Source organism: Peromyscus californicus, unplaced genomic scaffold (assembly GCF_007827085.1).
Source record: "Peromyscus californicus insignis strain IS unplaced genomic scaffold, ASM782708v3 Scaffold_14__1_contigs__length_90479793_seg_2, whole genome shotgun sequence".
In the NCBI taxonomy this organism is placed as follows: domain Eukaryota; kingdom Metazoa; phylum Chordata; class Mammalia; order Rodentia; family Cricetidae; genus Peromyscus; species Peromyscus californicus.
This window is the reverse complement of record NW_026294436.1, coordinates 19115672-19128314: the sequence shown is the minus strand read 5'-3', so window position 1 is coordinate 19128314 and position 12643 is coordinate 19115672. Positions and strand designations below refer to the sequence as shown.

The window sequence follows — 12643 nt, the reverse complement described above, 5'->3', positions numbered from 1 at the left end:
TAGCTAAGTAGCACACCAGTTTCAAGATACCAGACTGGGAATCCTCCAAGGACACGGCTAGACAAAGCATGCTCTCTGCAGTGACTAGTGATCTTTATTTAACCTAGCTCCTGCAGCTTTGTGGCCTGTGTGGCACGTCACCGAACTCTATGCCTCAGTTTCCTCATTTAAGAAATGCTTCATACTGCCCCTTGAACACTGCTCTGAGGCGAAATGAGAGGCAAGGGTGAACTGTGAAAGGCCTGACCTTCATTTGACAGGGACCAAGGAAACGTTAGGCATTTGAGCTTGCTATGATTTTTTTTTTCTGCTGTGAGATGGACATGCGGACCCTTTATTAAGTTTTTAATAGGCTCAACAAATACTACTCTTTTTTAAATTTTATTTGTATGAATGCCTGTATTTGTATGTGTATCACATGCCCATAGAAGTCAGAAGAAAATATTGATTTCCTGGAACGGGAGTTACAGATGGTTGTGAGCCACCTTATGGGCACTGGGAATTGAACTTAGGTCCTCTGCGAGAGCAATCCATGCTCTTAACCACTGAGCCGTCTCTCCAGTCCCAAGACTCATTCTTTCTTTCATTCATTCATTCAACCAATACTTATTCAACATCTCCTGAGAAATAAACAAAAAAGATCACCTGCCTTCAAGTTCTGTACAATCCAATAGAGGGAGAGGAATAAATAACCAGGAAATTCATTCCAGATACTCTAAACATGTGGTATAAGAAAATCCAGTAGAGCAGTGGTACTGAGGTGAGCCTGTTAGATGGGGAGGTCAGGGAAGACTCTCTGAGGAAGCCACCTGGACGTGACCTGAAGGAGCCAGCCTTGTAGAGATCTGGGGGGGGGTTTCAGGTCCCATTAGGCAAGCACAAAGATCCTGAAGCAAGAAAGGTGTGGTGACTTCAGAGGGTTAAAAAGGAAAGCTGAGCCGGGCAGTGGTGGTGCATGCCTTTAATTCCAGCACTCAGGAGGCAGAGGCAGGTGGATCTCTGTGAGTTCGAGGCCAGCCTGGTCTACAAAGCGAGTTCCAGGAAAGGTGCAAAGCTACACGGAGAAACCCTGTCTCAGAAAACCAAAAAAAAAAAAAAAAAAAAAAAAAAAAGAAAGAAAGAAAGAAAGAAAGGAAGCTGAGGGTTGGGGGTGCGTTGGGGTGGAGAGATGGCTTGACAGGTAAGGACGCTGGCTGCTCTTGCAGAAGACCCGGGTTCCATTCCCAGTACCCACAACTCACAACTACCTGTAATTCAAGTTCCAGAGAAGCTGATACCCTCTGCTGGCCTCCTCAGGCACTGCAGGAAGGTGTTGGCGCACACGTACATGCAGGCAAAACAGCTGTATACATGAAGTGAAAAGTAAATCTTTAAAAGGAAAAAAGTGAAAGCAAGACAGACAGGTGGTTGGAGCAGGTGTGAGGGAGAGAGTGGAGGGAGACGTAATGGTGCAGGGGTGGACTTGAGTTCTAGAGACGCTGCGGCCACTTGAGAGGTTGGTCTCCGGTGGCCTCGATAGTGCTTAGCACATGGCCAGGTGACATCTTCTTGGCGGGGTGGAGGGGCTGTGGCTACCACAGGGTGGGTGTGTAAGTAGCTCCTCTCCTGCAGCCCTGGCCCCCGACTTCAGGCAGAACCCTGTGAGACGGCTGATCCCCGCAGCCCGCGGGGGAGAGATCAGCATCCCTTGCCAGCCCCGCGCAGCCCCGAAGGCTACAATACTTTGGAGCAAGGGCACTGAGATTCTGGGGAACAGTACCAGGTAGGTTCTGTGTGCCACCGCTGAGGTGGCTTCTTGGAGGCCAGTCCCCTTCCCATAGCCACCAGTGTGTCTATCTTGGGTTGACTAGATCTTTTGTGTCCTTGCTGCAGAGTGACCGTCACTTCAGACGGCACCTTGATTATCAGGAACATCAGTCGATCGGATGAAGGCAAATACACCTGCTTTGCTGAGAATTTCATGGGCAAAGCTAACAGTACTGGGATCCTGTCCGTGCGCGGTAAGGACCGTGTTCTGTTCAGACCCGGGGTCAGCGGCTGGGGTGCTGTTCTGCCAGCCTGTCTGCTCCTGGCACCGTATACTTCTGCTTCCAAGGCTACCTCAGAACTTAGTGTCTCTTGGGACCACCCCTGGCCAGCCTCCAGAATCTGGCTGCTCATGAATTTTCCTCTTGGGGTACAGGAAGGAGCCTCTCCCTGGCCTGGGACTTTTCCATCCTTGACACCCAAGAGCCTTGTTTTGTTGTGGCTGTTTTGCTTTGTAGATGCAACCAAGATCACCCTTGCTCCTTCGAGTGCTGACATCAACGTGGGTGATAACCTCACCCTTCAATGCCACGCCTCCCACGACCCCACCATGGACCTCACATTCACCTGGACCCTGGATGACTTTCCCATTGACTTCGATAAGCCTGGAGGTCACTACCGGAGGGCCAGTGTGGTAAGGCCGGGGGGTCTTATAACTCTCCCTTCTTCCAGATAAGACAGGGGATCTGAGATAGCCTCAGCAATCACCACCTTCAAGCCCTCCAAAGTTCTCCCTCACCCCCGAGGCAGTGCCCAGTAAGCCCATCCTAGGACTGGCAGCCACCTTTCCTAGATCCCCCCAGTGCCCATTCTAAGTTAGAATCCAGCTTCAGCATTCTGAGTGCCCCAGAAGGTCCTTTCTGCTGCTGTCCCTCTTCCCCAGTGCAAATGCCATCATTAACTTGGTCCCTACACACTGCCTTGTGTGACACACTTTGTTGTTCAGTGGCACCAAGTAGATTCTTCCCATTGAACAGATCAGGAAACCAAGGCACAGAGGGCATAGATGTCATGCAGCCAGAGAAACTGGGTTCTGTTTACACTAACCAGGGCTTCTTCCTGACTCATCACACCTTGCTGTTCCCTGTGCACAGAAGGAAACTATTGGGGACCTGACTATCCTGAACGCCCAGCTACGTCATGGAGGGAAGTACATGTGCATGGCCCAGACAGTGGTGGACGGTGCATCCAAGGAGGCCACAGTCCTGGTCCGAGGTGATGGGAGTCAGCTACCCCAGTTCCCTGAGAGGCTCTAGGCTCCTTGACTCCTCCCACCTCCCTTCCCTCCCTGAAAGCTGACAGAAGCCACAGAGATGGACACGTCTGTTGAGTTCCTATGTGGTTCTTCGTAGGTCCTAGATGAGTAGAATGTTCCTTCTGAAGCCATACTCAAGAGAAAAAATGTCTCCTAAATGCCCCCAAGACTCTGCTGAGCCCGAGTTCCAGATTCAGTGCTGGGAAATCTATACATCCCCTTAGGGACAGCCTCTGTGAGCCTCCAAGTCTGAGACATATCACTACCCACTGTTCTACCCTGTCCCTATCCTCTGGCTTCCCACCCAGTCTTTCCTGCCCTCTGATGCTCCGTCTAGATATTGAGCCAGTCCAAGATGGGTCTGGAAAAAAAACTGACTCAAATCGGGAGCTGTCCACTTCTGATCCAGTGTACTCTGCTTCTTGGGACAGGTCCCCCAGGTCCCCCAGGAGGGGTGGTGGTGAGAGACATTGGAGACACCACTGTCCAGGTTAGCTGGAGTCGTGGCTTTGACAATCACAGCCCCATTGCCAAGTACACGCTGCAAGCTCGCACTCCGCCTGCCGGGAAGTGGAAGCAGGTTCGGACCAGTAAGTGTGAGGCCCCACCTGGGTCAGTATTGATAAAGCCCCCACTGTGTGCACAGCAGGAGACAGGGGTCAGGTGGTCAACAGCTGAGCTGAAGGCTTCAAAGAGAATTAAATTTTGCTCTCTATCTCCAGAGAACACCTAGTCAGGCAGGGAAGCAGTCATAGCCAGCAGGAAAGAGGACCGGAGGAGGCACTTGTGCCTTTGAAGCCTTCAAAGGATTGTTGCTGGAGATTGCCAGCATGCTCAATGTGTGTGGAGTGAGGGGCACCAGCATTGGCAAAGGCCCTGAGGCATCAGAGCTCAGGAGCTTTTCAGTCAGAGTAATTGAAGGCTTAGCGTATGGTGGTACCATGATGAGGGCAGGATACAAAGATCACACAGGCCCACAAGAAGCTGCCCTCATCCCAGCAATAAATGGGTGCTAGCCACTGACCCCCTGGGGCCTTGCAGATCCTGTGAACATCGAGGGCAATGCTGAGACTGCCCAGGTGCTGGGCCTCATGCCTTGGATGGACTACGAGTTTCGAGTTTCAGCCAGCAACATCTTGGGCACTGGGGAGCCCAGCGGACCATCCAGCCGAATCCGGACCAAGGAAGCAGGTGAGTTTCTGGGGTTCTAAAGGGAACTCTCTCGGCAGAGGGTGCCCTAGCGGGGGTTGGAACAAAGCCCCAATCTGCTTACCAGTCCTGGGCTCCGATGTGAAGTGAGAGGCGAGGTTACTGCATGGACAAACTGCCCGATCCAAACCCCTTGCTGAAACACATGTCTGCAGGCAGCTCTGTGGTCATGTTTCAGCTTACGCTGATTTGAACAAGGTCAGAAAGGTCACCCGGGGAGAGCTTGATCTTGAACCTAGGACAAGAACCTTGAGCCATTTTTAAATGTACACCAACTGCAGAAATCAGCTAATGAGGAAGGTGTCTTGTGAGCACGTGTACTCTTGTGTGGGCTAGAGAAGCAGCCAGATGCCAGGCCCTTTTTAGCTGCTATCTGTGGAGTGGAAGGGATGATAATCTGTCTGGGACCCTCAGTGAAAGTGCATGTGTGTGAGAGCCCAGATAGGGAAGGGTGTGAGGAGAGAACCAGGAAGGGAGACAGACATGGGCTACATCTGCCCAGACTCACCTGCTACACTCCCACCATTCCCAGGGGAGGCCCTAGGATCACAGGATAGCATCATGGTCAGGACCCTGTCTCCCTCCTTCCATCTGGCCAGACCTGTGCTTGTGTATGGCAGAGGGTCTACCTCCATGTATCCCTTAAACATGCTCTCCTACCTGCTCCAGGCTGGCTCTCCATGCTCTGGAAGCACTGAACGTTTTTATCCACCATCTGTTTAGAGTAGGAAATTCCAGAGGGCATGCTTTCTGACTGAACTTCTTGGGGATGTGGGGTGAAAGGGGTCTCTTTGATTCTAGCATCTCAGAAATGGACGGATGCAGGACAATGCAAAGGGACAAGAATGATCCTTAAGATCATAAGAGTGGAGATCACAGTCTAGCTGGGCTGTGCCTTAGCTGTATGAACTTGAACAAGTTGCTTAACTGCTCTGGACCTCAGGCTTTCTGTCTTGGAAATGCGTTCCTCAGAGGGTCAAATGCAAAGCTACATAATCACCGTGTGGAGGCCTCTGCACACTGGGTGCTCTGCAGAGATACTTAGGACCCAGCCCTCTGAGCTGATGGAGGCATCCTTGTGCTCATCTTTAATACGAAAGATGGGGAGATTAAATCTACCATGAGAGAGAGAGAGAGAGAGAGAGAGAGAGAGAGAGAGAGAGAGAGAGAGAGAGAGAGAGAGAATAGTAATAAAATACTTTGGAGTTTCCCCTAACAAAACTGGTTGGGTTTTGTTGTTTGCATTAACTGTAGTTCTTTATCCCCATCAACTTAAGCAAGCTGGAGTTGGTCTCCGGTTTATCAAAGCCAACAGGGCTGAGGGTGACATACAAGAGTAGCCACTACATGGTGACTGGCCACTCGTTTAAATTCTTCTCATTTCAACCTTGACAGAGACATTGTCATCATCATATGGAGAGGAGAAAGGTTAAGTAGCTTGCCCGAGAAAGCACAGCAAAGATGGGAATTGTTCTCAGGCTCACCTGACTCTGAACCCATGCCCAATAGGACTATGGGAAGACAAACAGTGATGTCCCATCTAAGATGCTCTCCAGGCACCGGCTGGGGGCTTTCTCCCTAACCGCCCACTAACGTGACACATCTGTGTTCCTTGGCCCTAACAGTACCCTCAGTGGCACCGTCAGGACTCAGCGGAGGGGGTGGAGCCCCTGGCGAGCTCACCATCAACTGGACTGTAAGTGGGCGGGGACAGAGACGCAGGCAGGTGTCTTGCCTCTCAGGAGTTATGCCCCGTCCCTCCCTTCCGAGTTCGTTCCCAGACACAGTGGCAGCAAACAGAAAGGACCACTGAAGTCTCACTTGGAAGCAGGCAGCTTCCCCCCCCACCCCTTCTCCCCATGCACCTGTAGCTTCTCACTAAACCCTTGAGAAGGCACAAGCATCCCAGGGCCACTCCTCCGGGTGAAGACTGGGTGGAGCCACATGGATGGGCAGGGACACGTACCCATGACCCCCTGGCCCATACCATGCTCTTGCCCCTAGCCCATGTCACGGGAGTACCAGAATGGAGATGGCTTCGGCTACCTGCTGTCCTTCCGCAGGCAAGGCAGCTCCAGCTGGCAGACTGCCCGAGTGCCTGGTGCTGATGCCCAGTACTTCGTCTACAGCAATGACAGCATCCATCCCTACACGCCCTTTGAGGTCAAGATCCGAAGCTACAATCGCCGAGGGGATGGGCCCGAGAGCCTCACTGCACTAGTGTACTCAGCAGAGGAAGGTGGGCTGCTGGGTCCGGTGCCTGGCCCGCCTTGACTGCCTGGCACAGGGAAGGAGAAGGGATGCCCTACGGGAGGAGAAGCAAGCGTAGGGTATGCTTGGAGTCCCCTGGGCTTCGCCCTGAGCACTGATCTTCATCGGGGGCCCTGGGATCCCCCACATCCTAAGCAGGTGCTGTCCTAGTCAGGGCCACTTTGTGGGACACGAAGGTGTCTCGGGAATGTATGCCCATTCTCTATCGGTCCCCAGAGCCCAGGGTGGCCCCTGCCAAGGTCTGGGCCAAGGGGTCCTCATCCTCAGAGATGAATGTGAGCTGGGAGCCTGTGCAACAAGACACGAATGGCATTCTCCTGGGGTATGAGGTGAGCATCAACTGCAGCTGCAAAGAGGCAAGGCTGGGCTTTCCAGAGTAGGTGGGAACATCTAGCAGCTCACTAGTCATTCCTCCTGGGATCCCTAATTCCTCACCAAGAGGATCATCTCCCCACTAGCCACCTACTTCCTCTTTCATCCCATATACTGGACACCTCCCTTGGACTAGACACTGTTGAGTACCCATAGATGCAGGGGCTCATAGCCACATGACCCTGCTTGCAGATGATCAAACTAGAGTCTACCACAGGACCAGCCCGGGTGGGAGAGAAGCATGGGGACTGGGTAGCCAAAAGCTTTGCCATACACTTTAGCATATCCTGCCCCCTTTAGATTCGTTACTGGAAAGCCGGAGACAAAGAAGCAGCCGCTGACCGAGTGAGGACCGCGGGGCTAGACACCAGTGCCAGAGTCACTGGCTTGAACCCCAACACCAAGTACCACGTAACTGTGAGGGCTTACAACCGGGCTGGCACTGGACCAGCTAGCCCGTCAGCCGATGCCATGACCATGAAGCCCCGTGAGTGTCTGCCAGGGATAAGGGAAGGCATGTGTCACGGGGTAGGGACTTGTAGGGCCTTTGGTTTATCTAGTAAAACACTCACTATTCCCGCCACATGGTCTGCCCCAGGCAGAAGCAGGTCAGAGGACCTACTGAAATACGGAAGTGGAAGCATAGCTTCTGAGGCATCTTTCCCTTCAACTTCTGGATTTTCATGGTGACAAATGGTTCTGAGAATACCTGCTATATGGGCAGGCATCGGAAAGGGGCTGGCTAGTGGTAAGGGGTGGACATGGAAGCCTATGGCGGTGTCTCACGCCTCCCCTCCCCCGGCAGCACCACGGCGACCTCCTGGCAACATCTCCTGGACTTTCTCAAGCTCCAGCCTCAGCCTTAAGTGGGACCCTGTGGTACCTCTCCGAAACGAATCCACAGTCACCGGCTACAAGGTGAGAAAAAACTGCTCCCATCTTCCCAGTGGTCACAGAGACCCGCAATCCCTAGCAAGAAGGATCTGAGGAATCGGAGTGTGGCATTTGGGGCTGGGAGAGAGATGAAGCCCAGGGGCTCTGGGTAGAGGCTATAAAAATAGGTACATGGTTCAGCGGCAGAACGGGAAAGGCAGTGATGGGCTGGGAGTCTGACGAGAGTTTTTAGCTGCTTGTCCACTTGCCTCCCACCAATGAGGAGCCCAGACAATGGGAAATTGAAGGAAGCAAAAAGGCAAAACCTCAAGGGTCCAGGAAGCTGTACCTGCAAACTTCTATCCCACAGATGCTGTATCAGAATGACTTACACTCAACTCCCACACTCCACCTCACCAGCAAGAACTGGATAGAAATCCCAGTGCCTGAAGACACTGGCTATGCCCTGGTACAGATTCGAACCACAGGACCAGGAGGGGATGGGATCCCTGCAGAAGTCCACATCGTGAGAAATGGAGGTACTGCCTCTCCCCTCCCCCTCTCCACCCCGAGCAGCACTGGTCCCCAGATACTGGTGAAGGGATTGTCCCCAGGAGCCAACTGTAACCTAGACCTCCAAGGAGAAAGGAGAAGGCAAGCAAGAATGAATAGTTCCCATGTCATTGTCCCTCCCCTACCCCAGAACCACCCCACGGCGTGGAAGGAAGTGCACCTCTTTTATGGAAATGCAAGGGGCTGGAGACCAAGAGCAAAGGCCCTAGCCAGTGCCGTATGAGCAAGGTCAAGAGCACCAGTGGTGTTCAGCTCTTCCCCTCTGTGCACCCCTCAAGAGAGCTCTCAGCCCTACTGCGAGGGTAGGGCTGGGTGGCTGGGGCTCCAGCCACACACTTTTCCCTGCTGATTTCAGGCACAAGCATGATGGTGGAGAACGCAGCAGTCCGGCCCACCCATCCTGGCCCCATGTTCTCTTGTGTGGTGATTCTGATGCTCGTCGGCTGCCAGAAGCTCTGATCTTATCACTGCCTGCCACACCCAAGCTGGATATCTACCCTAACGGACACAGCCGCTGGCCACAGCCCCCCTCCAGCGCCAAGGTGGTCCAACACTGTGCCTGAGAGTGGTTGGCTTAGGCACCTACTCCCAACAGTACCCTTTATGTAGGAGGTAGGATATTTCTATGCTGCCACAGGATGGAAACCACGTAAGGAATTTTTCTTTGAACCCGGAGGCACTGGGCACTGACTTCCATGATAACACTAGGCCCAAAGCCTAGACCCCTCGGGGTCCTGGACAGAAGGAACAGGCCTTTGGGCAGAAGGCATTTAATGCACATCTTCAGATCAAGCCGATGGCCCTCTGGGGCCACACGTGGGCACTGCCATCTGAGATCAGAGCCCCAGGCCCAGCAGGAACCCGGGTAGCAGCGGGCCGAAAGCATGGGATGTCCATTTCCCTCTATGAGACAGCGGGGTCTCTTCCAGTCCTCACTGGAGGTGCAGCATGGCTGCTTCTAGCCTGGTCTCCCATGGTTCCCTGGCAGTCCTTCCTGCTTGGTAGCCAACAACCAGGCCCCAGGCTCCTAGCGAGAGGAGCTCAAGGGGCTGAGAGGCTACAGCACCTGATGGAAAGGGCGCCGGCCTGGGCCCAAGGCCTATTCACCAGGCAGGTGGCACTGCCCTCTCAGCCATCACTGCCAACCCAACCCTGTCACCCTCCAGACTGAGTGACAGAGTGACAGAGTGACAGCCACTCCAGGTAGCTAGGTGACTAAAGGGCTTGCCTTGAGGAGTTGCCTTGCCCCATCGAGACGCCTCCTTCGTGGCCCCTCCAGGGTATGGGCGGGAGATGTCCAGCTGAACGCCACTCTCTTCCCTTCAGCTCTGCTACAGACCCGTTGCTGCCTCCACCTCCCGTAATTGCAGGCCCTGGAAACCAACCTTCAACACAGCATCCATTCCCTGTCCTGGGATGGAAAGGCCTCTGAGAAGGGCCAGCATCAATGTGGCCCTGCCTGCTTCCAGGAATACCCTCCATTATCTGGCCACATCTGCTCCCCAAACTGCCTCGACTACTCTCTTGATTCCCCAGAAGAAAAGGGGGTTAATAAAGGGGGCAGCCCACCTTGAGTTCGGGGTACATTACCAGTGACAGACCAGACTATCAGAACTGAAGAGGCCTTATATAGCTTGATTGACCCATACCCTGCACTTAACAGATGAGGAAATGGAGGTCCAGAGAGGGTTAGGGACTTCCTAGGGTCACATGGCCTGCAAGTGACAAGGCTTGGCCAAGCATCAGAGTCTTCCACCTGCCTGTGGGAGGCTCTATGGAGGAAGGAGGTATGGTACTGAGTTGTCACAGCCTGGTCACTAAGGTGGCTGAGGCCTCTGGAGGATCAGCCCTCTGCTTCAAGAGGTTCCGGCTGATGAGAAGATCAGCATGGATGGACCCAATCCAGGCAGATTCCAGGAGCCATCGGCCATGAGGCAGGTTTCTGCGGGGAACTCGGCAAGTGGCGCTGGCTGGAAGCCTCTCAGGCCCTCATCTTTGCTCCAAGAAAAGAGGCCAAAGCAGGGACAGAGTTCCCGAGACCAGGACCCTGAGGCAGCAGGACCAGGAAACCCCGGTGTCCACGCCCTAGGCCTACAGGATCAGCAGGGCAGGCGCCTCGAGAGGTACCTGCCCTGCTGCTCCATGGCCCATCCCTGTAGTTTACAGTTAGAGCTCTATTTTGTTATGGTTTTTTAAACTTTAAGCCCTGCTCTGTTTTCCTGGGCAGGTTTCTGTTAGTATTTATCCACCTCACTTTTTTAAAGATGTACCCTCGCACACCTTCTCCCTACCTCCCCCAAACCTACCCCTGGCTAGGGACTGCTTTCCTGGAGCTGATCAAATCCCCTTCTCCTGATCTCAGCACCTCACATACAAGGGTGCTAGAGGACCAGCCATGTGATCATTCTCCCTCACCGGGACCCCAAAGTTAGTCTAGCACCCCTCTCCACCCCATGCTGGCTGGGGCCTAGCCCTGGAAAGCCCCAGCTAGTCCTAGAAAGGGACAACTGAAAGAAACCTTCCAAGGTTTACCTATTTCTCACTGCCTTGGGCTGCAGGAGGGGTGCTGGAGAAATGGGTGTCTAGGGTGAGCTGGTTTGGCACTGGACCTAGCTAGGGAGGTGGGAGGCTGCAACCCCTAAGCATTTCTTCTAATAAGGTCCATGAAAAGCAGGCAAGCTGCTGGAGACCCAGAAGAGGAAAACCTTAGCCCCGTGCAGGTAGAATTTCTTTGGGAGGATGTGGAGCTGTAACAGTAGCCTGAGGCTTCAAGTGGAGTGTTAGCTACAGTGTAGTAAGACCACAGGTGACTCGCCAACATGTGAGCAAATAAACGGGACAGACCCCTGCTGAGGAAACTTGGACCCTAACTGGCTTGGAAAAGAGGACTAGAGTAAATGGCTTCTCAGAGACCCTGGCCAAGCGTCCTCCTGACTTTTACAGGCCGGGGAAGCTGGTGGGCCGGCTCCTGCTATGGCCATGGCTGTTAAGAGATTTCATCCATTCACACTAAACCACAAGAGGTAAAAGGGACAGCCACAAACAAGTACTCTGGCTGGGCTTAGTGGGCAAGAGTGCCCTAAGGGCTAGGGACAGAGCTGCCTGCAGAGAACTCTTGAGGGACTGGGAGGTGCTCTCTGTTCTGTCCATACAAGGACTCAGGCCACCACTGAGCTATCTGTTCCTTGCCATCTGATGGTACAGAGGAGAGTGGTTTTGATGTCCAGAATAACAGGTGACCCCCAACAGTAGGGGAGCAGTGAGGCTACAGGGCAGGGATGAGAGACTTAACAAAGAACAAGAGAATGAAGTCAAGGTCTGAAAAGCCTCACGGGATGAGGGAGGGCCTTCTTTTGAGTAAGCTTTGAGGAATTTGAGTGTTCTTTCTGGATCTTGGGTGGGTGGAGTCCTGCCTTGAGGGGCAGGGGGTGCTGAGTCCTGGAGCTGAGATCTCAAGAATCAAAATGCCTAACACAGGAAAGAAAGCCTTAGGAGGTGCCGCCTGCTATGGTCCCTACAGCTTAAAAAAGCCATCGAAGAAAACAGTCCACCACAGAGCAGTCCTTACAAACTAGTGCCTTCTCCAGTGGGCACTGCCTCCCTGCAGTCCCCAAAGCCATCCTCGCCTGTGCTCTGGCCAAGAGCTCAGTGTGGCTAGTGAGGCTCCCCACCCCCCCACCCCCACCCCCCGCCCCCATGCCTTTCCCAGCAACAGAGGCGCCTTTTCTTTTCCTCGTGTCCCATAGCCAATAGGGCTCCTGTATGCCAGAGGGACAGCAGTCCTGGTACCTGTTACTAGTTCAAGTGTGGTGTTCTGTCTTGCTGAGACCAAACCTAGCGAGGGGGTCTCCAGGTGGAATTAGGGGACCCTAAAGGACTTGAAGCAGCTCACTGGGAACAGTGCTGGTAGCTGGGGGTGGGATTGTACCGCTTGACCCTGTACATACATATGGTCACAGGCTTTGGGAAAGCAGGGCATTTAAGAAAGCCTGGAGAGGAACAGGATGGGTCAAGACAGCTTTGTCCAGAGCCCCAGGCAGCTTCAGAGGCCTACAGCCTGTAATTGCTTTAGAGGAGACTCAACCTGCCTCAGCACCAGATACCTCCAACTTAGCCCCCATTCCAGAGCCCTGCAAAGCTCTGATCTCAGGGCTTCACTGGATCACTGATGACAGTTCCTGTTCAAATGCAGCCCCTCCACCCCAGCCCACTGTTCTCACTCTTGTAATATTGATTGACTCTGGTAGCAAGCAGTTCTTAAATAAAGATGTTTTTCTCAACCTG

General features: G+C 53.4%; 1 protein-coding gene across 3 annotated transcripts in view; it reads left to right on the top strand.

The window, feature by feature from the left end:
• Cntn2 (contactin 2) overlaps nt 1–12643 on the top strand; it is a 29580-nt gene extending 16937 nt beyond the window's left edge. For all 3 annotated transcript variants that reach the window (XM_052736903.1, XM_052736904.1, XM_052736906.1), the window contains 13 exons: nt 1612–1762; nt 1873–2000; nt 2265–2440; nt 2901–3021; nt 3493–3651; nt 4103–4252; nt 5896–5966; nt 6275–6509; nt 6758–6870; nt 7214–7400; nt 7719–7831; nt 8157–8325; nt 8715–12643. In XM_052736903.1, the coding sequence (XP_052592863.1) occupies nt 1612–1762; nt 1873–2000; nt 2265–2440; nt 2901–3021; nt 3493–3651; nt 4103–4252; nt 5896–5966; nt 6275–6509; nt 6758–6870; nt 7214–7400; nt 7719–7831; nt 8157–8325; nt 8715–8818 (1877 nt within the window). In that variant the 3' untranslated portion in view covers nt 8819–12643. The remainder of the gene's footprint in view (nt 1–1611; nt 1763–1872; nt 2001–2264; nt 2441–2900; nt 3022–3492; nt 3652–4102; nt 4253–5895; nt 5967–6274; nt 6510–6757; nt 6871–7213; nt 7401–7718; nt 7832–8156; nt 8326–8714) is intronic.